We start from the raw sequence: 26,251 nt of genomic DNA on the forward strand, positions 1-26,251 counted from the left end.
TATATTAACTGAAAGGTTATAGGCTTTGATGTCAGGCCAGTTTCTAGACTGAATTCTGGAACTGCCAGACAGGCTGCCATTTACTGACTTTGGGCAAGTGACTAAATTTCTCTTAACTTTATTCATCAGTAAAATGGAGACACTGCTTGTTTCCTAGAATTGTTTTACATATTAAATGAGATAAAATATGTAAAGAGCTAGGGATATAGTTGACACACAAACATTTTTGCCTGTTACTTTTATTATACCCATATGAAGGAGAATATTGTGCATATATTAAAAATTATTCTCATGAAAACTTTAAAAACAGATGGTGCATGTGATAGTCTGTTAAATGAAAAAGGATATAAAACTACATCCACTATGATCACAACTTTTTAAAAATATATAATCATAATTTTTTAAATATATGAAAAATACTGGGGAGGAAACATTTCTGGGTATGTCTGAGTGAGGAGGTTGTCAAATTTTCTCCCCCTAAAAGCAACTGTAAAGCTGGACAAATTGACAAAATGCCATTTCAGTGCTCTGGAAATTGACCAAAGGCATCAACAAACTGAGAAGTATTCATGCATGAAAAACAATGGAGTTTGAGGCATTCTTGCCTAGATCTGCTCCTAAACCACCTCCCCCTACCTCTTCTCTAATTTAGCTTAATCAGTGAGGTGGTTCTTCTAGGGCAGGATGGGCTGTGAGGGCCAGCAACTTTGCTGCCACAGAGAGGGCTCACAAAATTTGGAGCAGTGGGTGAAGGACCCATGGCTGACAATGTCGTTGGTTGAAATGGAGATCTTGGTGGAGAGCAACCAACATATTGTAATGAGAGTCCTAGGAGAAAAGAGAAAGAGGCAGAAGTTATGTATATAAAAATAATGTCTGAAAATGTCCCCTGTTTGATAAAAACATTAATCTACATGCCTAAGAAGTTCAGAGAATTCCAGGTAGGAAAAGCATATGGAGGTCTATAGTATACACATTATAGTGAACTATTGAAAGAAAAAGAAAATTGTGAATTCAACAGGAGAAAAATGATTCATCACTTACAGGGGAGCACCAACATGGTTAACAGTTGATTTTTCATCCAAAACAATGGAATCCTGAAGGCAATGGAAACACAGATTCAAAGTGTTGAATGAAAACGCTATCAACCAAAAATGAAGGTGAAATAAACACATCCATGGATAAACAAGTATTGAAAGAATCTGTTGCTAATAAACCTGTCTTGCCAGGATTACTAAAGTATGTCCTTCAGCTTGAAAGAATATAAACCAAATGATAAATTGAATCCACAAGAAGAAATGAACACTAGAAATGGTTAAATGTAAGTAAGTATAAAAGATTTTAGAAATATATGTTTTTCTCATATTTGCTCTTAATTTCTTTGAAAGATGTGATTATATAAAGCATTAGTTTTATTATTGGGTTTGTAACATACATAGATGTAATTTATATGATAATAGTAGCATAAAGGAAAGAGGATAGAATGGAGCTATAGCACAGTAAAGTTTATATATTTTATCAGAATTAAATTAGTCTCAGTGTGAAATAGATTGTGATTAGTTCAGATGCATATTGTAATCTCTAAAGCAACCACTAAGAAAAGCGTGTGTGTGTGTATGTGTGTGTTTGTGTTTGTGTACATATACCATATGCGTATACTCAAGTATATATATATTTAACATTAAAACAAGGCACTTAAAGAAGGAAGAGAGGAACAAAAAAGACAAGATAAATAGAAAAGGAATAGCAAAATGTCAAATAATAAATGTAAATATTTCAACAATAACATTATATGTGAGTAGTCTAAGCACCCCAATGAAAGAGATTATGAGACTGCATTTTAAAAATATCAAGATTTGAGAAAGATAAATATTATATCACTTATGTAGAATCTAAAAAATAATACAAATGAATCTATATACAAAACAGAAACAGACTCACGGACATAGAAAATAACTTACGGTTACCAAAGGGGAAAGAAAGTGGGGGGAGGGATAAATTAGGAGTATGGGATTAACTGACATGAACTACTATACATAAAATAGATGAGCAACAAGGATTTACTTCAGAACACAGGGAATTGTTTTCAATATCTTGTAATAACCTCTAATAGAAAATAATCTGAAAAACATATATAACTGAGTCACTTTTCTGTACACCTGAAACTGATACAATATGGTAATTGAACTAATACTTCAATTAAAAAAAATCAAGATTCAATGATATGCTGTCTATAACAAATACATTTTGCTTCAGACACACATAAGTTGAAGTAAAAGGATGGAAAAGATATACTATGCAAATAGAAAGCATGATGGAGCTGAGTAGCTATATTTATATCAGACAAAATAGACTTCAAGATGAGTAATATTACTAAAGACATAGAGTGGCATGTCATAATAATTAAAGGGTCAATTAATCAGAAAGATAGGATTTATAAATTATTATATATAATGTGTAAATTATAAGTGAATACACACAACAGAATCTCATAATACATGAAGCCAAACCCAACAGAATTGAAAGGGGTAATAGACAATTTGACAGTAGCATTTAGAAATTTCAATATTCCACTCTCAATACTTGGCAGAACAACTATATAGAAAATCTCTGTTAAACATAAACTTACCATACAACCCAGAAAATCATTCCTAGGAACCTACCCAAGAGAACTGAAAACCTGCATTTACATGAAGACATGTACATGAATGTTCATAGCAGCATTATTCATAATAGCTAAAAACTCACAACAGTCCAAATGCCCACAACTGGTGAATCAATAAACAAATTGTGGCATATCTATATTAGGGAATACTATTTAGCAGTAAAAAAGGAATGAACTACAATTAATGTAATATGCCAAAATCATTGAATTTTTTTTTTTCCTGGAGCAAAACTGGAATAATTTACTTCCTTGTCTCTGTTGGACTTGCTGCTGAAACAGAACCTGCTTTCACCCTTGTTGGTGGCCTGTTCCATTCTGATACTTGGTTAGATATTGCCCAGTTAATTCCATTTTAATCTTCATGGGCTAGCAGTCTATAATACCCCTAGCCTAAACAGAGAATATCCAAAATTATAAATATTTCATTGTGTTTCAACCAAGCAGAAAAACATCCTCAGGAAGGTGCTGCCTAGGCCTGTAAATCAGATTTTTTTTTCCCAAGTCACTGAATTTTGACTACACTTTAAACGGGTGAATTGTATGGAATGTTAATTTTATCTCAGTAAAGCTGTTTTAAAAAAAAGAGTGAACTGGGCTTCCCTGGTGTCACAGTAGTTGAGAGTCCGCCTGCGGATGCAAGGGACATGGGTTCATGCCCCGGTCCGGGAAGATCCCACATGCCACAGAGCAGCTGGGCCCGTGAGCCATGGCCGCTGAGCCTGCGCGTCCGGAGCCTGTGCTCCGCAACGGGAGAGGCCACAACAGTGAGAGGCCCGCGTACTGCAAAAAAAAAAAAAAAAAAAGTGAACTCTGAAGGCTTTGCAGATGTGATTGGTGCCCTGTGGCACCCTGACTCCTGCGAAGCTGTGAATCCTACTCGATTCCGAGGTGTCTTCCAGAAATATGTTCCCTCCTTCTCTGGATACAGCCAGCAGGATGCCCAAGAGTTTCTGAAGCTCCTCATGGAGCTGCTACACTTCGAAATCAACTGACGAGGCCGCCGGGCTCCACCAGTTCTGGCCAATAGTCCAGCTCCCTACCCACCCTGCTGCGGAGGGGCTCTGCTAGAACCTGAGTTAAGCGGTGACAATCGAGCCAACCTAATGGGAAGCTTACCTCGAGCGAGAGGACAGCAAGATTGTGGACTTGTTTGTGGGCCAGTTGAAAAGTTGTCTCAAGTGCCAGGCCTGTGGGTATCACTCCACGACCTCCGAGGTTTTTTGTGACCTGTTCCTGCCCATACCCAAGAAAGGATTTGCTGGGGGCAAGGTGTCTCTGCGGGATAGCTTCAGCCTTTTCACCAGGGAAGAAGAGCTAGAATTGGAGAATGCTCCAGTGTGTGACCGGTGTCGGCAGAAAACACGAAGTACCCTTTCAACACCCTTAAGCCCCCAGGCTCCCCATTTACCTCAGAGATGTCTATTTTTGTGTCTTTTTAATCAGGGAGGGGAGAGGGGTGGTTGTACCTCCCATTATTTTTTTTATTAAAAAATACCCTTCCACCTGGAGGCTCCCTTGTCTCCCGACCCCATATACAGAGCTCCCCAGGGCCCTGCCCGTGTACAGCCCCCAGACCCTCTACAGTCTCACTATATTTTGTGAATAAATTTATTAAGAAAAAAAAGTGAACTACTGATACATGCTATAATATGGATGAACCTCAAAAACATGCTGAATGAAAGGGAGACACAAATGACTACATATTGTATAATACCACTTACATGTAAAGTTCTCTCTTCCAGAGATGTTAAAATTTGAAACAGTTTGCATCTTAGAATATATGAAATACAGCAATTACTGTAGAGGTGGTAAGATTGTGAGTGATATTTACTATTTATAATTTTTCTTTAATATTGTTGGACTGTCTTTTAGGTTTATTGAGGTATAATTGACATACAATAAATTGCATATATGTACAGTGTACAATTTAAAACTTTTGACGTAGGTTTGCATCTGTGAAACTATCACCACCATCAAGATAATGAAAATATCCATTATCCTCATCTGTTAACCTTCTCTCCCACCTCTGTCCACTCCTCCCCTCTTTTGTTTTTTGTTTTTTTTTGGTCTTGTTTCTTTCACTTAGCATAAATTACATTTAGATTCATCCATGTTGTTTAATTTAAAAATTATTTTAAGATTCTTTTCCAGTTATTTATCTATAGTTTGAATATTCCCATACAAATTTTTACTTTAAACTTGCACTATTCTTCAAATTATAATTGATAGGCCAGTAGTATTTAGACAGATGATATTTCCTGTACAGAAATAAATTCTACCACTTAAAGTTAATCTGAAATTATGTGTCAAAGTTTAAAAGCTTTCTGGTAATAAGTTATGAGACACCAAATCAAGCCAGGTTGAAAGTTCTCTTATTAATTTAAAAAACAGGGTAGGCAGCTATGTTTCTGTGATGGTTTCACCTGTTCAACAAGTACGACAAGGCAATTGTTTTTTGCTTCTCCTATCCATCTCTGATTGTACCATATTGAAATTGTCTAGAAAACTAAATGATATTAATGAATAATGTGGGTTTTTACTGAGTTTGTTTCATTTGCCTGTGAGTCATTACATTTTTTTGTTTCTTTCTTTCTTTTCAGACCAAGTGTTCATTTAGCTTGTTCCGGGATACTGGCCATCATTTGATTCAGAATAATAAAATAGGAGGAATTAATTCTCCAGTGTCCAAACCAGTTATTTCTAAGAACCTGAAAGAAGAGAAAACAGTCAAAGAAAAGGATATGGAAGCAAGGTCTAGGCCTGGGGATGTGGTAGGTTGTTGAGAAGGTGATGATTTTGCTGGTTTTGTTACATTCCAGAGGCTTGCACTGATTTCTCATTTGGTGAATTGCCTCAGTTTAGCTTGCGTTTTTTTTTTTTTTTTAATTTATTTATTTATTTATTTGTTTTTTTTTTTATTTTTGGCTGTGTTGGGTCTTCGTTGCTGTGCGCGGGACCCCTCTAGTTGTGGCGAGCGGGGGCCACCCTTCGCTGCAGTGCGCGGACTTCCCATTGTCATGGCTTCTTTTGTTGCAGAGCACGGGCTCTAGGCGCGCGGGCCTCAGCAGTTGTGGTGCACGGTCTCAGTTGCTCCGCGGCATGTGGGATCTTCCCGGGCCAGGGCTCGAACCCATGTCCCCTGCATTGGCAGGCAGATTCTTAACCACTGAGCCACCAGGGAAGCCCTAGCTTGCGTTTTGATGCAACATAATGGTCCTTGCTTCTGCTATTGTGGAGACCATGTAAGAATTGAATTTTTTTTTTTAGAAGTCAAAGAACCAGCTTTATTAATTTCTGGACAAGCTCCCCAAAGTGGAGGACTTGAGAGGGCTAGATGAATTTTTTTAATAATTAAAAAAAAAATTATTATTTATTTATTTGGCTGTGTCAGGTCTTCATTGCAGCATGTGGGATCTTTTTTTTTTTCTTTAGTTGCAGCATGTGGAATTTTTAGTTGCAGCATGTGGGATCTTTCAGTTGCAGCATACAGGATCTTTAGTTGCAGCACATGAACTCATAGTTGCGGCATGTGGGATCTAGTTCCCTGACCAGGGATCAAACCCGGGACCCCTGCATAGGGAGCGCAGAGCCTTAGCCACTGGATCACCAGGGAAGTTCCAAGAATTGAATTTAATTTTTTAAAATTAATTAATTAATTTATTTATTTTGGCTGCGTTGGGTCTTCGTTGCTGCACCTGGGCGTTCTCTAATTGCAGCGAGCGGGGGCTACTCTTTGTTGTGTTGCGTGGGCTTCTCATCGTGGTGGCTTCTCTTGTTGTGGAGCATAGGCTCTAGGCACGCAGGCTTCGGTAATTGTGGCTCGTGGGCTCTAAAAGGTAGGGTCAGTAGTTGTGGCACACGGGCTAAGTTGCTCCACGGCATGTGGTATCTTCCCAGACCAGGGCTCGAACCCATGTCCCCTGCATTGGCAGGCAGATTCTTAACCACTGAGCCACCAGGGAAGTCTCAAGAATTGAATTTTTGAGGTGTGCTTATTTTCTTTCAGCAAGCACCTAGTATAAAATCTCAGAGCTCAGATACTCCTTTGGAAGTTGAACCCTCTCTTTGCAACAATCCAGAAGGACAGGTAACTATGCATGAAGAGTTTGAAAATTAAATTTAAATTCATCAGTCCTTTGCTGAGCAAGATAGTATGATATAGTGGAAAATGCTCAGGAAAATGCTCGTTATCTGAGTAACCATCCCATATTTGCCACGACTAGTTTATGACCTTGGGTAAAATTCTTTGTCTTGTTGAGACTCTCTAAAAGGAGTGGATACCAGATTAATTTCAAGGTCCTTTCTAGCACTAAAAATTTATGTCTTTTATTAATTATGCTATATTAAGCACTATGAGAGATGCAAAGATGCATCATCTGCAGCATTTATTTGTTTGCCCTCAGGACACTCAACACTCTGGTGGGCAAAACAGACTGGTACATAACTAACTGTAAGAATCTTGATGAATGCTGTAGTAGAGGTACAAATGAAAGTGCTATGTGGCCTCAGAGGAGTCAGATGGGGCAGTCTCAGAAGACTTCAGGAAGAGGTGGTATCGAAGCTAAGTAGTGAAAGATAAAGAGAGCCCTTTGCCAAATGAATTTCAGGAGAAGAATTTCAGGGCCAGAGAACAGCTTGAGTCAAGGCACGAAGAAGGTAGCAGAATTCAGGGTACATCAATTAATTCAGTGTATGGTATAGAGAAATGAAAGTAATGGTTCTAGAAGGAGGTGATAAAGAGGACAGAGACTGAGTTGAGTTTTAGAAAGACTTTGAAAGGCTTGCTAGAAAGTTTGGGCTTCATTGTATAGATGATGAGAGACTGTTAAGCCTTATCATAGAGACTCACACTGAAGTTTTTTAAGTCACGTAGAAAAAATACCTCATGAGTGTTTCAGAGCAGTACTCTTGCCAGGATATGGAAGAAAGAGGTTGAAGTTGTGGTAGGATCTTCAGATGTCAGTTTATAGGTTTTATTTACAGTACAGATGAGTGTTGATGACAGTTTAATCTAGGGAAGGGATTGTAGTAAAGAAAGTAAAAAACCTGTGGAGGCAGGGTGTGGAATTTGAAAGCTTTGGGGTGTTGAGGAAGAAAAGTTAAAGATAACTCAGGTTTCAAGCCTCACTTTCTGGAAGGATGACAGAATCATTAAGAGAAAAGTAAAAATAGAGATGGATATAGGGGAAATGATAAGTTCAGTTTTGGACATGTTGTATTGATAGTTAGGATGCTGGCAAGAATCTGGGTAGAAATGTCCATGAGGTTGAAGTTGATCTATGGCACTTAAGAGGGTATGGGTGGGAATGTCAGACGGTTATGAGGTTATTTCTTCATGACTCCTGAAAGGTTTGGTAGAAGAAAGAATTGCATTCACTTGAAACAATTCCAAGAACAGTATCGAACAAATTAAACAAGACTTCAGCTGGGGTAGAAGTTTCCAAGATTAAAATTGAAAACCTTTTTCTGCAAGAGATAACCAGTGTTACTATTTCTCTTTCCAGTTATTTTTCTATGTAAAAAATGTTTTAAGTCAGAATCACACTATATATAGTTATATACACAATTTTCTCACTTATTATATTGTGAGCATTATCTTATGTTACTAAAATTTTTTCATAAATATCTGTTTTTCTGGAAAGAATAAATTAGAGAAAAATGTCTTTACAGCAATATGTAGAAGCAGGGACATACATTGTGTTGGAGATTGAGCTGGACAAAGCCTTGGTTCCAAAGCGAATGCCGGAGGAACTAGCCAGAAGGTGTGTAGCAATGGTTCTCATACTTGCTTTGCAAGACAGTTTAGGTATAAATAAAAGTAAGTCATTTTGTCCACATAAATGTAATTTTTCTTGGGCTAAGCAGCAGACAGTTTTCTGTTTTTATTTTTTCAGATAAGTTTCTTTTGTTTTCTTGTTATAAAAGCAGTATGTTGCCAATTACAAAAAAATTGAGAATTTCAAGATAGGCAAGGAAAAAAAAATCAACAAGAAAGTATCTAAAAATACCCAGATTTCTTTCTACTCACCCAGTGATAACCACTTTTAACACCTTGGTACTTATCCTTCTGGAGTTATTGTAAAGTCCCTATATTATACACACACACACACACACACACACACACACACACACGCACCCTTGTCACATGTAAATATATGTAATTTTTTAGGACTATTTTTATATTGTACCACAGTGCTTTGATTGTGTTTCTAGGAAGTTATCCATTTCATCAAGATTATCCAGTTTGTTGATGTGTAATTATTCATAGCATTCCTTTATATCCTTTTTATCTCTATAAAATGGGGAGTAATGTCTCCATATACATTCTCAATCCCTCTGCATTTCCTCCAACTCTCATGCCATTTCCCCACCAACACCCTGCACCCCAGTCCTAAGCAATCACTTATCTACTTTTTTGTCTGTATGGATTTGCCAACTCTGAGACATTTCATATAAATGGAATCATACCATATGTGGTCTTCGTTGACTGACTTCTTTTATCTAACATAGTGCTGTCAAGATTCATCCAAACTGTAGCATGTATCAGTACTTCATTTCCTTATTGTTGAGTGGTATTTTATTCTATGAATATACCACATTTTGTTTTTCTAGTCTTCAGTTGATGGACATTTGGGCAACTTATTCTTATTATAGAGTTCTATAATGATTGTATTAAAATGGAAGTCAATTCATGTGACTCCTCTGTTCAGAAACTACCAGCAACTCCCCATCACACTCTGAGTAAAAGTCAAAGGCTTTACAGTGGCCTACAAGGGCCTACATATTCTGCATATATTTTGTCCTCATTTTTTTTGGTCCAGCCAAACTGACCTCTCACTATTCCTCACACATGCCAGACACACTCTTGCACCAAGGCTTTTACACTTGTTGCTTGCTTTGCCTATAATTTCCTTACCCCAGGTACCTACATGACTTGTTTCCTCACTTCCATCAGGTCATACTCAAGTACTGTCATCTCACTGAGTCTTTCCCTGGTGAAATATGCTCCCCAACTCCACCACCCCCAGCCCCCAACATAGTCTATCTGCCTTCTCACACTATTTTTCTCTATGGCACATATCACTAACCAATTTATGTTATTTATTGTCTATTTTCCCCGACTAAAATGTAAGCACCATGAGGGCAAGAATTTTTGTCTGCTCTGTTTAATGCTCTATCCCCAGCACCTAGAAAAGTGCCTGATGGGTAATAGGCACTCAGTATATATTTTGAATAAGTGAATAACGTTGTCTCTGGAGAGGAAACTGGGTGGCTGGACAACAAGGTTGGAAGGAGACAATTTACTGTATATTGTTTCATACGTCTTAAGTTTTGAATCATGTGGATATATTATCTATTAAAATAAATAAAATTAAAATTAGGAATTATGAGCAAGGTATAAAATTACATAGGACCTATTCTCACTTTTTTTTTTCTGGCCGTTCCATGCAGCTTGCAGTGTCTTAGTTCCCCAACCAGGGATTGAACCCATGCCACTGCAGCGAAAGCCCCAAGTCTTAAGCACTGGACCGCCAGGGGATTCCCCCATACATAGGACCTATTAAAGAAAAATTGAATTTGTGAATTTTTTTGTAAACTTCAAGGCAGTGTAGTATACCTCAGTAGGAATGTGAAACTGTAAGAAGAAAGAGCTATAACTTAATTTCCTTTAGGTTCTTGTAAGAGCTCATGAAAATGGAAGGTAGAGGTTTTGGCATAAGTAGTTTGTGATAAAATATATTTTCTTATTCACCATAAAGTTTGATATCATTACTGTAGTTTAATGCAGTCTTATAAATTATGACCAAGAGTATACTTTTTATCCTGTTGGAAAGGAAAGAAAAGCTTTCGCTTGCCTGTACCATTTATATTTCCCAAACTTCGTGCTTTCAGAGACTCTACTGAGTACATATAAAGTCGTTAACACCCATCTCTTTCTAACCCCTGAGTCAAGCAGCTTGTGTACAACAGTTTAAAAAAATGTGTAAGGGTAAAGCCAGGGCTCAAATTAGCCAGAAGTGCAACTTAGCTACTTTCCAGCTAGCTGCTTAGTGGCTTTCTTCCTGTCTAGTCCACAGCCATACACTGTTCTGAGGTTCACGTCGAGGTTCTTACATGAAAGAATAGCTCAGTGCTCAAGTGTGACGGGCAACTGACCTTAGATCTCCCTCACCTAGACCTTAAGAGGTGGGAAATAAAAGAACATAAATCTGAATATAATAAAGTTTTGTTTTGTTTTTTTCTGATACAGGGTCAAGGAAATGATACCTCCAAGGCCTCCTCTTACCCGTCGGACGGGAGGAGCTCAGAAGGCAAGTACAAAAGCCAAGGTGAAACTCTAAGATGTTGAGTACACCCATGTGAAAATAATGCATGGGCTCTTCAGTATGTTTTCCAGAAGGGGTGAGAAATTGTAGCTTCACATATTTTCCTTCCTGCTTCTATTTGTGACCAGTGGCATTCAGTGAAGAGTATACAGTGTTTAATCTTTGGCTGATGGTTTCTGAGCTGGGAAGAAAAGGGCAATTTATACCTAAAGTATTATTGAATGTAAAGCCCAATCCAGTTTCAGACTTCCATTCCATGTCTTGACCTCTTTGAGGCCTCTTTACCAGACATTTTGTATTTTTCTAGGCGGTGAGTGACTACCACATGCAGATCAAGAACATTTCTAGAGCCATTCTGAATGAGTATCACAGGATGTTTGGAAAACAGGCAGTCAAAGTGGGGAGTGATCTGGATAGTGAAACCCTAGAGGAGCAGAAGTGCCAGCTCAACTATGAACTTAATTGCTCTGGAAAATACTTTGCTTTTAAAGAACAACTCAAGGTAAATATTAATTTATTTAATGATTCCATGGATTTTTATGAAGCATCTTCTCTACATACCTAGTTATTTTTTCTCTGGTTATATTCAGCTGTGCTCTACCTTTCTTGCTGTTGGTGCAAAGAGCTATGTTCTCTAGGATAGAATGTCTGGAGACATCCTTCCACTCCTGTAGAGGCTTGGAATGGTTCAGTATCTGTCCTGAGTGTAAGCTTTTAAGAAACTAATTCTTCACTTGAAGTTAGGCCAGATTTGGGGCCAGATTTCGTGTTGCACTAGCAGGCAGAAACTCTGTACCTGGTATTGATTCCATGACTAATTATCTCTGTCTCCCATTACAAACCTTTTCCTAGTCCATAGAATCACTAAGATTTGAGAAATATTTACTTAATAATAATTTCCCAAATAATAATGGCTAACATTTATTGAGTATTTGTTGTATACCAGATAAATTTTTAAATGCTTCATACTTTACTAATTTAATCCTCACAACAACCCTATGAGATAGGTACCCCCATTTTACAGATGGAGAATTGCAACATTAGTTGGTTAAATAATTTGCCCAAGATCACAGAGCTAGTAAAGGTCAAAGTCGGGGTGTCTTTGGTCACCCCGTCAAAGGTCAAAGGTCAAATTCAGGCAGTCTGGCTCCAGACTCACATTCTCATCTGCTACACTGCACTGCCTCTCTATGTACATTTACTATGTGCCCTATACTATACCAAACAGATACGAAGAAAGCACGTGGAAGTAACAAAGGGAAAAACAGCTGATATCCATGGAGGCAAGAGGCTATTCTCAAGTGGCATACTCACATCTCAGTTGTGTCTCAAGTGACCTTACCACTCTGAGCCTCAATTTTTTGCCTAACAATGAGGGATGATATTAATATGATCACATGGGGTCATTATTAGAATTAAATAAGATAATGCATGCAAAGTGCTTAGTACAAAGCCTGGCAATAATGTTAACTTAGGGGAGAAAAAAGAAGACGCTGTCCTGGCTATAGCAATATGTTATTTGTACAGCATTTTAAATTTCACCACCTGTTATTTCTCTTTGGCTTCTCAATCATCTTCTGAAGTAAGATAGGAATACCAGGAGTACATATCCATTTAACAAATGAGGAAACTGAAGTACCAAGTGTAAAATAATTTATGAGGTTGCACAGTGGCAGGATTAGAACCAGGATTCCATTCTCCAAACTCTCAAATCAGGCCTTTCTCCTTTTCTCCCTTGAATCATGTGGCCACCATGAGAAATGTAATGCATAAACATAATGCTAAGGGTTTTTTTGCTTTATGACTCTCTTCACAAAGTATGAATCCTGCATTGACCATATTGGTGATGATGGTGATGAGTCTGTCATACAGAGTGAAGTAAGTCAGAAAGAGAAAGACAAATACCGTATGCTAACACATACATATGGAATTTAAGAAAAAAAAATGTCATGAAGAACCTAGGGGTAAGACAGGAATAAAGACACAGACCTACTGGAGAATGGACTGTAGGATATGCGGAGGGGGAAGGGTGAGCTGTGACAAAGCGAGAGAGATGCATGGACATATATACACTACCAAACATAAAGTAGAAATCTAGTGGGAAGCAGCCGCATAGCACAGAGACATCAGCTCGGTGCTTTGTGACCGCCTGGAGGGGTGGGATAGGGAGGGTGGGAGGGAGGGAGATGCAAGAGGGAAGAGAGATGAGAACATATGTATATGTCTAACTGATTCACTTTGTTATAAAGCAGAAACTAACACACCATTGTAAAGCAATTATACCCCAATAAAGATGTTAAAAAAAAATGCACACACACACACACAAAAAAGAAAAGCCATGTGGAGTATGTTGATTGGGGGAAAATCAGAGAACCAATAGTCTAGCAGTCACCAGGGAAAATCAATCACCTCCTGGAGTTCTGATGAGCCTTAGATCAGAAACTCAAGGGAGGCCTGTGCTGTTAGCATGGTGCTAGACTGTGTTATCAGATGGTGATATGTGTCTTTTGCAGCATGCTGTGGTAAAGATTGTGAGAGAGAAGTACTTGAAGACAACAGCATTTGAAAGCCAAGAGGAGCTGCAGAAATTTATTAGTGAGCTCTACGTTTTCTTGGTGGATCAGATGCATGTGGCCTTAAATCAAGTAGGTGCTTCAGAGCTAAAAACCCTTCCTTTTCTCTGTAGGTCCTCAGAGTCTCCTCTCAATGATTCCTTCCTTTCTTGCTTCTTTTCTTCCTTAATTCCACAAACATTTTTTGGGGTGTCTGCTCTGTGCTAGGCATTGAAAACACAAAGATGAATAAGAAACTGCCTAAGTTATAAGACTAATTTTAGGGAAAATAAGGGGGTATCCTTTTTCAACTTCATAGAAATATTAATTTCATAACTGTCATAAATTTGATGGATAAAAAATAAAATCAGCTATGTAAATTGTGGAAAAAAATTATCATTCTATTTATTCTGTGAATGTGTGCAGTTCTCAACTTTTTCTTCAAGACTGACAATCCAAACAAAGAAAAACTATGAGTTTTCAGATATTATACTTGAATGACAATGACACTTCATATATGCCTTTTCTATCTGACTGGTCTCCTCCCACTTGTCTGTTTATATTTGTACATCGTACATCTTGCCTTCATTTGCTCATTTTTTATGTATGCAGTTGTGGTTTGTTTGAAAACAAAGACAAAATCAAAGTGTTTTTGTCCCCCTGATAGTCTGTAACCAGCTGTGCATCCTCAAAGCCTCTATTCTTTTTTTTTGTTAAAGGAAAGGGTGGATTTTTTTTTTTTTTTGGCCTTGTTGGGGCTTCGTTGATGTGCAAGGGCTTTCTCCAGTTGCAGTGAGTGGGGGCTACTCTTCATTGCAGTGCGCGGGCTTTTCATTGCAGTGGCTTCTCTTGCTGTGGAGCACGGGCTCTAGGCATGTGGGCTTCAGTAGTTGCAGCACACGGGCTCAGTAGTTGCGTCATGCGGGCCTTCGAGTGCACATGCTTCAGTAGTTGCGGCGCGTGGGCCCAGTAGTCGTGACATGCAGGCTCTAGGGTGCATGGGCTCAGTAATTGTGGCTCGCTGGCTCTAGAGCACAGGCTCAGTAGTTGTGGTGCACAGGCTTAGTTGATCTGCGGCATGTAGGATCTTCCTGGACCAGGGATCGAATCTGTGTCCCCTGCATTGGCAGGCGGATTCTTAACCGCACTGTGCCACCAGGGAAGTCCCTCAAAGTCTCTATTCTATTTGTTCTTTCCTTCACTGTTTTTTTCTTCTCGGCCACCGTCACTTTTTCTTTTACCTGTTCAGCCTTCCTGAAAGAGGTAGGAGTGTCCAGTATCCTAGGGTTAAGAGAACAATCCTGCACAGATGATTTGGATGATTTGATTTGGAAAGCAATTGAGAACTGAGCATGAGATGGTAATTACTGTTGCCTTATGTCCCCAAGGAGCCCCTGTCTAGTAGAGGAGAGAGGCACAAAATACAAATAACTGCAGTAGAGTGAGGTAAGTGCTGTGACAAAGGTGTGTCCGTGGTAGAGCAGGTTAGGGGATGCCTAAAGAAAGTATCAACTTCACCCTGAGATCCACAGAGGAGCTGTGACTCGACCTGGGCCTTGAAGGCTAAAAAGAAGCTCACCAGGTAGATGTTTTAGAGCATTTGAGTCATAGAGAACATCATAAAGGCTTAGAAGCTTGGAAGAATATGGCATGTACAGAAACTGCATATAGTTCAGGAGCAGAGGTTGAAGTGGTTGAGTGACAGAGAAAATGGCGATGAAGCCAGGGATCAGTTCCTGGTAGGGGAGCTAGGAGCGTGGATGGAGGCCTTATATGCCACACAAACAAGTTTTGGCTTTTTCCCTTATTAGCAGTTAGATGCAATAAATTTAATTATTTTATACTGGGAAATAATATGATTAGATTTACATTTTACAAAAAGCACTCTGATAGCAGTTAGAGGTGGTGAACTGGTGATGTTAACCAGTTAGAGGTTAGAGGTGGTGAACTGGTGATGTTAACTGGTTATTACATACTAAGGAGGAAAAGAGAGCAAAGATTCTTAAGTTTAAGTCTCAGTGACTGGGTAGTTGGCAATACCATTGACTAGGACAAGAAATACAACATAAGCAAATTTGGTGGAAGGCAAGTGATGTTGAATTCAGTTTTAAACATTGACTCTTGTGGGGTTTTGCTCAAGAGAGAGATCTGGGCTAGAGATTAGATTTGGGAGCCTTGAGTATATAGATGCTAGTCAAACTGTGGTCATAGATGAAGCTGCCAAGAAAAGCACGAGTAGAGAGAAAAGCAAGCTGGTGGCAAAACCCTAGGAAACACCAACATTTAAGGGATGGATGAGTAAAAGAATTAATAAAGGAGGCAAGTAAATTGTTGAAAAGGCAAAAGACCCAGAAGACAGTGGTATTTCAGGATCTAAGGGAAGAAAATTTTATGAAGAAAAAATGGTCACCATTGTCAAATACTCTGAGGAGTTCAAGAAAAACAAGATCTGGGGTAGGGAGAGGGGAGATTGGAGAAAGGAGGTCAAAAGGTACAAATTTCCAATTACAAGATAAATAAGTACTAGGGAGGTAATGTACAGTATGAGGACTATAGTTAACACTGCTGTGTGGTATATATGAAAACTGTTGAGAGTAAATCCTGAGTTCTCATTACAAGGACAAACTTTTTTTTCTTTTTTTGCTTTCTCTTTTTATTGTATCTATATGAGATGATGAACGCTAACTAAACTTTCTGCAGTAGTAATTTCACAATATATGTTAAGTCAATATATGCGTATACAGTGATATATGTCAGTTATATCTTGATAAACCTGGGGAAAAAAGAAAAAAATCTGAAAGGTTTTTATTGGATTTGGCAATAAGGAGGTTGTTGTTACCTTTACAGAGCAGTTTCATTGGGCTAATGATGTGGATTCAAATGATAATGAATTGAAGAGTAAATGAGTGATTAGGAAGCAGGTGGAATATTAATTCAGGAAGTTGGAAGATGAAGGGAAGAAGTAGGAAAGCAGTAGCTAGAAATTAGAGATTTTCTTTTTTTTTTTTTGCCGTACGCGGGCCTCTCACTGTTGTGGCCTCTCCCGTTGCGGAGCACAGGCTCCAGACGCGCAGGCTCAGCGGCCATGGCTCACGGGCCCAGCCGCTCCGCGGCATGTGGGATCTTCCCAGACCGGGGCACAAACCCGTGTCCCCTGCATCGGCAGGCGGACTCTCAACCAATGCGCAACCAGGGAAGCCCGAGACTTTCTTTTTAAGATGGAAAAGTCTTTAGAACATCCACAGGTTTAGGAAGAGTCAGCAGACTGGGAGAAGTTGAAAAGAAACAATTCAGGTGTAGGATTCAAAAGCTGAGGGGTTTTTTGCCTAATGATTTCTATTTCTTCTGTGAAGTAACGCCTTTACTGAAAGTGAAGGGGTAAGAGTTGAATGAAAAGCTTGAAGAAAATTTAGATACTGCACAGCATTATGAAAAATGTTGCTGAACAAGGACAAATACATAGATTGCTGAGAGCATTAAAGGCCTTCAGCTAAAGCTGCATGCGGTTTTCTTCAGGATCAGTTAGCAGCTCCTGTCTAAGAATGAAGAAATCCGATTGTAGGATTGTTTTAATTTGGGAATTTTCCGGGCAAGTGCAGGAAAAGGACAAGGATGCCCAGAACTTGAGTGTGCTGGTGAGAGAGTAGTATGAGTAGAAATCATGAGGTCCAGGCTTATCCATTTGGGAAATGATCAGCATATTGGAAGTCAGAGAGGAGTTTTAAGGGGACTAAATGACAAGAAGGGAGAAGGCTTGTAATGTGGGTTTGGGGAGTGGATATTAGAGGTATAATATTTCTGGTTTGGGCATGGCAGTGTGTTGCTGTAGGAATTTGGAGGTCAAAGTCACCAAAATTAAAAAGAACAAAAAACAGAGGCATTAATCAATGATCAAAAGCTTACTTTGGCCCATCTCAAATTTAGCTTTACTCTTCACATTCCTTAGTAACTCTGCTTGTTCAAGTCAGTGGTATTATTTTTATTTGTAGTTAAAGAATTTGGTGGGGTGGGGTGGGGGTCTTCCCTGGCCATAGCGTCTGGCCCAAGAGATTACTTGTTATTACCAGACTTGCTTTCCTATCTGGGTATATAGGATATATTATTTTTCCTTCTACCTTTCTGGCTATTTCTAAAATGTCTCCTTTGTAGAATCTATCTGTCTCTATATCCCACTGAAAACGTAGATGTAGCTGCCAAAGATTTACCCTGGGCTCGTGTTTTCTTGATGTTTAAAGACTCTAGCTAGTTCTTGCCAACGCTTTTCATGTCATGACACCTAAAAAATGATAATATTTGTCTGTACACTAGAGAAAGTGAAAGAAGCTGTTTGAGGTTAGAAGTGACTTAGGGATTCTGGCTGCCCTAAGGGTTGAAGAGAGCAGTTGTGCCCTGAATAATTTTTTACTCACTTCCATGAGCTTAGACTGTTGGTACTCAGATACCTGAGATTCTACTTCACCCTTGATATTCATCCTTTGGTTCACTCTCACTCTCTTAGTGTATTGGCAAGACTGTACGAAACCTCAGTATCATTTTTGACATCATGACTAGAGTCTCACATTTGGTTTATTCTTATAAAACTTCTCTACTTGTAATTACTTCATTTTGTCTGCCTAACATCTTGATGATGACAAGGCCATGCCAGATGATGTCCAAGGCACTCCTTCAACCATTTATACCAGCAGTGAACAGCTTCGACTCTTTGCATTTGAAGCAGAAGTCAATGAGAACTATGAAATGGCAACAGTGTACTATGAAGAGGTAATTAAACATCTTTCTGGTGGTTGTCATTACTGCTATTTGTACAATATGGGTATAATAAATAGTAGTTTCTGATTGTTTAAAATCCAACCTTATTGGTGAAAGGATAGACACATAGATCAATAAAACAGAGTCCAAATATAGGTGCACACAAATAAGGCCATTATATTTTCAACAAAGTTGTTTACAAATTCAATGCAGAAAGGATAGTCTTTTCAAAAAATTGTGTTAGAACAGTTGGTTATCCATATGCAGAAAATGAACCTCGAGAGGCAGAGATCAAGATGACAAAGTAAGAGGACATGGAACTCACCTCCCCACCACGAACACATTAAAAATACATCTACATGTAGAACAATTCTCAGTGAAAACTAACTGGAAACTGGCAGAAGGACTCCTGTACAACCAAGGCTCTGAGAAAGATACACACACAATTGAGTAGAAGGGGAAGAAAAGTAGAAGGGGAGATCTGGTTAGGATCTGTGCCCCTCGGAGGGGACTCAGAGGAAAGGGGAGATTGGTGTATACCCACACTGGGGAGTAAGTAGGTCAAGCCACAGACTGGGTATCCCAGTCCTGGGTTCCTATGCAGAGGAGACAAGCCACCTTGGCTGGTTGGAGGACTGCTGGGACGGATAAAAAGGCTGGAGAAGCCTGGACTCCGCTCCTGAGGGGTGCAAGCGTCCTGGCTTGCCCTTGAGGCAAGGCAGAGATAGGTCTGCCCTACTGGCTGCCAGGTTTCCCATGGCTGCCTCACCATGCACCTGGGCCCAGGCCAAGCCAATGTTCCAGCCCCACTTAGACCATGCCACAGCAGCATTGGATCTGGGGACCACAACCAGGGAAAAGACTCGACCCTGGGTTGCATCTGAGAAGAGCCACTGATGCCTACACAGGCAGTGCATTGGACCTCTGTATGCACATGGGCCCCAGTTGCTTCAGGACACCCCTCCTCTGGTGCAAAGGTTTTGGTGTGGGGAGAGGGGAAAATGTGTACTTAATGGGAACATAGCCAGCTGGAGGAAAAATCAAATCCAATGTTGTGAAGCTATTGCCCTGTTTTCTTCTCAGAGTTTTATAGTTTTAGGTCTTACATTTAGGTTTTTGATTCATTTGAGTTATTTTTGGTATATGGTATTAGGTAAGGGTCCAACTTCAATCTTTGCATGTGGATATCCAGTTTTCTTAGCACAGTTTGCTTAAAAGACTGTCCTTTCCCTATTGAATGGTCTTGTCACCTTTGTCAAAAGTGATTTGACCATATATGCTACGATTTATTTCTGGGCGCTCTGTTCTATTCCCTTGGTCTCTATGTCTGTCTTTATACCAGTATCAGGCTGATTACTATAGCTTTATAAGTTTTGAAATCAGGAAGTGTGGGTCTTCCAGTTTTGCTCTTTTTTAAGATTGCTTTGGATATTCAGGGTCCCTTAAGATTCCATATGAACTTTAGAATGGGCTTTTATATTTCTGCAAAACACAGCATTGGAATTTTGATAGATATTGCATTGAATCTGTAAATTGCTTTGGACTGTATGATATCTTAACAATATTAAGTCTTGCAATCTGTGAACATGGAATGTATTTCCATTTGTTTATGTCTTCTTTAATTTCTTTCAGCAATGTTTTATAGTTTTAACTCATTATGAGTTGCTTTTATTATTATATATTTGTGGATAAGCTTATGTTTGCATTCTCAAGACTGTGACAGAAATGATTATATGTAAATCTTTAAAATGAAATATAAAATGAACCTTTTGGTTCCCAAGTAATTGGATGAGCGTATGATGACCAGAACACTGACACTAGGAAGCAATGAGTTGAGGATTCATTTTTTACATTATTTCATCAAATATTTATTGACCACATACTATAAGCCAGAGGAGTGACTGTTCTAGGCATTCGGACTGTTCTGTGACTTCTTAGTCATAGTTTCTACTTTCATAGAGCTTATAGTATTTATGGAGTGCTTACTGTGTGATGTTGTGTGCATAAAGAATATGACATAGCGTCACAATAACCTTGGTCCTCCTGATGTTTCATGTGATAGAGGTTGGTTCGTGAGCCCCAGAACCTGGAGCACTGGCTGGACTACGGTGCCTTCTGCCTCCTAACTGAAGACAATATCAAAGCACAAGAGTGTTTTCGGAAAGCCCTTTCCCTGAACCAGAATCATATCCACAGGTATGGTTGGAAGGGAGATAAGGAATGAGTAGGAGCAGATAAGCTTCTATATGAAATTGTCTTCGTTCCATGACTGTGACATGGGACCATGTTGTTAATCATGTTGGTGGTCTCTTCTCAGCTTGTTGCTGTGTGGTGTCCTGGCTGTCCTGATGGAGAACTATGAACAGGCAGAAATTTTCTTTGAAGATGCTACTTGCTTGGAGCCAACTAATGTTGTAGCCTGGACTTTACTTGGTTTGATATTTTCCTGTGATATGAATGTGTTTTCTTTCATTAGAAGATTTTCCCTTTCTCTTTCCACTCTTAAATGGCTCATTGTGTAGTTCTTAAACTTTAATAAAAGTGTGGGAAATTTAAGTGAAATGTTGTCATTCTTCAGTATATGATGGTGGGAAATTAGTCACATTTATTTCAACATCTTTTTTTCTTCAGGCTTGTACTATGAAATTCAAAACAATGATATTCGAATGGAAATGGCATTTCATGAAGCCTTCAAACAGCTTCAGGCACGAGTGCTTCAGGCACAAGTTACGAAGCAGAGGAGCACCGGTACTGTGGAGTATGTTGAAGAAGGAGGGAAAGACGACTCCTGTTTAGGCCCTTGGGGAATAACCAGTGGTTCTTCTACAGCAGCAGTCAAGGTGGAAGTCCCAGCAGGTAGGACCAGGGAGATGATGAGTGGCTATTGGAATAAATTACTGGCCTTATGAGTAGAACCTGGCACATAGTAGGTACTCAGTAAATAGCTGTTAAATGAATGAGAAGGTGGAGTTTTGAGTTGTTCCAGGGATACCAGGAAAGAGTCCTTCTAAGTGTTTCCTCATTCATGTGACAGAAAGTTGGAAGCTTCTACTTGTTGCTATTCAGTTTTTTGAGACTTAGAGAATTTACTGTCTCTGTGTATCCCTAAAAGGGGTATCATTTTAGCTGAGTAAATTTCATTCTTTTTCCCCTCACTCTCTTCCCCAGTATGTAAGGTCCCATTCTTGTGATTGTTAAATTTATTTGTTTATTTATACACTGTATTTTTTTCCTGTTCTTCATTGACATTCTCCTTTCCTCCACTTTAGGAAATCAGTCATTCTAATGTATTTAATGTGTGTATTTTTGTTTATGTGTTTCTTCCATATGTTATTTTGTTTATAAGTTATTGTACATTGTTATTTTGTGAACATGTATTTTCAACAGTTTGAGGTATAATGGACATTTCATAAACTGCACATATTTAATGTACAATTTGATGTTTTGACATATGAACACACCCATGGAAACATCACCACAATCAAGATAATGAACATATCCCAAATCCCCCAAACTTCCCTTGTGCCCATTTGTAATCTCTTTCTCTTGCTCCTATTTCCAGATAACCACCAATCAACTTTCTATCACTATAGATGAGTTTGCATATTCTATCACTATAAATGAGTTTGCATATTCTAGAATTTTAGAATTAAACAGAATCACACAGTATATACTCTTTTTTGTCTGACTTCTTCCATTAAGCCTAATTATTTTGAGTTTCAAACATGTTGTTGCCCATATCAGTAGTTCATCATTTTTTATTTCTAAATAGTATCCTGATGTACAGAGATACCATGGTATGTTTATTTAGTCACCTGTTGATATATATTTGGGTTGTTTCTAGTTTGGGACTATTAAAATAAAGCTGCTATGGATATTTGTGTACAAGTCTTTGTATAGACATATACTTTCATTATCTTGGGTAAATATTTAGAAGTTGAATAGCTGGGACCCTTGGTTATCTAACAGTATGTTTTTTATTTTCTAAATATTTGGGGATTTTTCCAGATGTCTTTGTTTTTTATTTCTAATTTAATTTCATTGTGATTAGAAAATGTGCTTTGCATGATTTGAATCCTTTTAAATTTATTTGGACTTGTTTTATGGTCTAGTGTTTGATCTGTCTTGATCCCATATACACTTGAAAAGAGTGTGTATTCTGCTGTCATTGAGTGGAGTGCTCTATAAGTAGGTTTAATTAGTTGATTGTGTTGTTCAACTCTCCAAATGCTTTGTAGTTTTGTGCCTTTGAAGTTTTGTTTAAATAGTTCTTGCCTCAAGTCACATTTTCTTCAATTAACTTTATAATATTAGTTTTACATTTAGATCATTTTAAAAATTTATTTTTATTATTTTATTTATTTATTTTTGGCCGCCTTGGGTCCTCGTTGCTGTACGTGGGCTTTCTCTAGTAGCAGTGAGCGGGGGCTACTCTTCATTGCAGCATGCGGGCTTCTCATTGTGGTGGCTTCTCTTGTTGCGGAGCACGGGCTGTAGGTGTGTGGGCTTCAGTAGTTGTGGCACGCGGCCTCAGTAGTTATGGCTCACGGGCTCTAGAGCGCAGGCTCAGTAGTTGTGGCGCACAGGCTTAGTTGCTCCGCGGCATGTGGGATCTTCCCAGACCAGGTCTCAAACCTGTGTTCCCTGCATTGGCAGGCGGGTTCTTAACCACTACACCACCAGGGAAGTCCCTACTTAGATCTTTAATCTATCAGGATTCCATCTTTGACTGTGATGCAAGGTAGGCATCAAATTTTATTTTTCTCCACATATAGATCTAGTTTTCTCAAAACCATCTATTAAACCATCATCTTTTATCCTTTGATTTAAGGTATATATGTCTCTGAGCTCTCTGTTCTGTCTCATTTGTCTGATCTTAAAACAATATCACACTCTTTTTATTGCTGTGGTGTTATAGTATGCCTTCGTATCTGACATATGAGGTTCTCCCATTTACTTGCCTTTTTTATACCTGACTTACCTATTCATGAATGTTTATTCATCTGTATGAATTTTATAGTGAGTTTATCAAGTACATTAAAAATCCAGTTGGAAATTTTATTTGGACTGTATTGAATTTATAGATAAATTTAGGGCTAATTAACATCTACATATTATTAAACCATTACATCCAAGTGTGTGGAGGATCTCTCCATTTACTCTGGTCATCTTCTGGGTTCTTTATTAAAGTTATAACATTTTTTTCCAGTGAGGCCCTGTTTAAGTAATTCATAGATATTTTATAGATTCCATTGCTATCATAATAGTATCTTATTTTAATTATGTTTTCTAGTTGGTTATTGCTGTATTTTTTAGTGTATGCTGTTGATTTTCTACATTTTAGATTTTAGTGTATACTGTTGTTTTTTAGATTGAACTTGTATATGACAATCTTATTTGACTCTTATTGATTCAAATAGATTATTAATTCTGTTATTTTTTTCCAGAATATGATTATCATATCATCTGCCAATAATGACAGTGTTACGTTTTCCTCCCAATCCTCATACTACTCATGTCTTTTTATTATCTACAATAATATGTTGTATATTAGTTGTGTTGTTCAGCATTGTCTTCTTTCCTGTCTTAAGGGGAATGAGTTTAAAGTTTGTCTATTAAATGTAAAATATGCTGTAAGCTTTTTCTGAAAAACCTTTACAGAATTAAGGAGGATCTCTTCTATTCTTAATTTCCAAAGAGTTTTTTTCATTAATAGGTGTTGATCTTTATCAAATTCTTTTTCTGCATCAGTTGAAACAAATAATTTTCTCCTTTTATCTATTAATACAGTGAACAACATTGACAGATTTCTTTTATATTGAACAATTCTTGCAATAATTGGAAATCGTACTTGATCATAATGTATTAGTTTTTAATATACCTTTGGATTTGAATAGCTAATGCTTTATTTTGGATCTTTGCATCTATGTTCATAAATGAAATAGACGGTAATTTTCTTTTGTCGTCTATTTTTTTTTTTTTTTTTTTTGCGGTACGCGGGCCTCTCACTGTTGTGGCCTGTCCCGTTGCGGAGCACAGGCTCTGGACGCACAGGCTCAGCAGCCATGGCTCACAGGCCCAGCCGCTCCGCGGCATGTGGGATCTTCCCGGACCGGGGCACGAACCCATGTCCCCTGCACTGGCAGGCGGACTCTAAACCACTGCGCCACCAGGGAAGCCCCCTGTCGTCTATTTTTATAATCAAGATTATTTGACACCTTTCCTTTGCTCTTCTATATCAACTTATATATGATACAGTTGATTTTGACTTAAACATTTGGCAGAACTCAACCATAAAACAACTGGGACCTGGGGTTTTTGGCAAAGGAGGTATTGACTATCATTTCATTTTCTTAATCTTTAAGAATTTGCATTCTGTATTTCTTATTGTGTTATTCATGGTATTTTATACTTTTTAGAGTTCATCAATTTCATCTAGTTTTAAAAATTTATTAGAATATGATTTTTCATATTAATCTTTTATTTTTAAATACACTTCATTTTTTAGAGCAGTTTTAGGTTCACAGCAAGATTAAAAGGAAAGTATAGAGATTTCACATATACTTCTTGCCTCCACACATGCATAGTCTTTCTGCCCCATTATCACCATGCCTGGTGACATATGATATGCAGTATCTTAAAAGCTTATGTGCCATCTGTATATCTTCTTTGGTGAGATGTATGTTAAGGTCTTTGGCCACTTTTTAATCAAGTCCTTTATATTCTTATTGTTAGTTTTAAGAGTTCTTTGTATATTTTGACTAAGTCTTTTATCAGATGTGTCTTTTGCAAACATTTTCTCCCAGTCCTATGGCTTGTCTTCTCATTCTCTTCACATTGTCCTTTGCAGAGCCTGAGTTTTTAGTTTCAGTGAAGTCCAGCTTGTCAATTCCTTCTTTCATGGGTCATGCCTTTGGTGTTCTATCTAAATAGCCATACTCAATGTCATCTAGGTTTTCTCTTATGTTATCTTCTAGGAGTTTTATAGTTTTTGCATTTTACACTTAGTTCTGTGATCCTTTTTTTTTTTTTTTGCGGTATGCAGGCCTCTCACCGTTGTGGCCTCTCCCGTTGCGGAGCACAGGCTCCGGACGCGCAGGCTCAGCGGCCATGGCTCACGGGCCCAGCCGCTCCGCGGCATGTGGGATCCTCCCGGACCGGGGCACGAACCCGTGTCCCCTGCATCTGCAAGCGGACTCTCAACCACTGCACCACCAGGGAAGCCCTGTGATCCATTTTGAGTTAATTTTTGTGATGTTATGATGTCTGTGTTTAGATTCATTTTTTTGCATGTAGATGTCCAATTGTTCCACTGCTATTTGCTGAAAAGTCTATCTTTGCTCAATTGTATTACCTTTGTTTTTTTGTCAAAGATTAGTTTATATTAATGTGGGTCTATTTCTGGGCTCCCTATTCTGTTCCACCAATCTATTTGTCTATTCTTTTGGCAGTACCACACTGTCTTGATTATTGAAGCTTTATAGTGTGTCTTGAAGTCAGGTAGGGTCAGTTCTCCAACTTTGTTCTCCTTAAATATTATGTTAGCTGTTCTGTGTCTTTTGCCTCTCCATATAAACTTTAGAATCAGTTTTTTGATATCCACAGAATAACTTTCTGGGACTTTGATTGGGATTGCATTGAATCCATAGATCAAATTGGGAAGAACTGACATCCTGATGATAGTGAATCTTCCTATCCATTAACATGAACTATCTCTCCATTTATTTAGTTCTTTTTTGATTTAGTTCATCATAGATTGTAGTTTTCCTTATACAGAACTTGTATATATTTTGTCAGATTTATACCTAAGTTTTTCATTTTTTGGATGCCAATATAGATAGTGTTGTGCTTAAATTTCAAATTGCACTTATTTGTTGCTGGTATATAGATTAACTTTTATATATTAACCTTGTATCCTGCAATTTTGCTATAATTGCTTATTAGTTCCAGGAGTATTT

General features: G+C 38.3%; 1 protein-coding gene across 5 annotated transcripts in view; it reads left to right on the forward strand.

The window, feature by feature from the left end:
* The window catches only part of CFAP70 (cilia and flagella associated protein 70), an 86,907-nt gene that overhangs the window by 35,993 nt on the left and 24,663 nt on the right, over nucleotides 1–26,251 (forward strand). For all 5 annotated transcript variants that reach the window (XM_030862577.2, XM_030862580.2, XM_060286483.1 and 2 more), the window contains 10 exons: nucleotides 5,266–5,436; nucleotides 6,672–6,752; nucleotides 8,336–8,427; nucleotides 10,917–10,977; nucleotides 11,300–11,494; nucleotides 13,506–13,637; nucleotides 18,180–18,305; nucleotides 20,356–20,489; nucleotides 20,611–20,726; nucleotides 20,925–21,149. In XM_030862577.2, the coding sequence (XP_030718437.1) occupies nucleotides 5,266–5,436; nucleotides 6,672–6,752; nucleotides 8,336–8,427; nucleotides 10,917–10,977; nucleotides 11,300–11,494; nucleotides 13,506–13,637; nucleotides 18,180–18,305; nucleotides 20,356–20,489; nucleotides 20,611–20,726; nucleotides 20,925–21,149 (1,333 nt within the window). The remainder of the gene's footprint in view (nucleotides 1–5,265; nucleotides 5,437–6,671; nucleotides 6,753–8,335; nucleotides 8,428–10,916; nucleotides 10,978–11,299; nucleotides 11,495–13,505; nucleotides 13,638–18,179; nucleotides 18,306–20,355; nucleotides 20,490–20,610; nucleotides 20,727–20,924; nucleotides 21,150–26,251) is intronic.

This window comes from Globicephala melas, chromosome 16 (genome assembly GCF_963455315.2).
Source record: "Globicephala melas chromosome 16, mGloMel1.2, whole genome shotgun sequence".
NCBI classification, from domain to species: Eukaryota; Metazoa; Chordata; class Mammalia; order Artiodactyla; family Delphinidae; genus Globicephala; species Globicephala melas.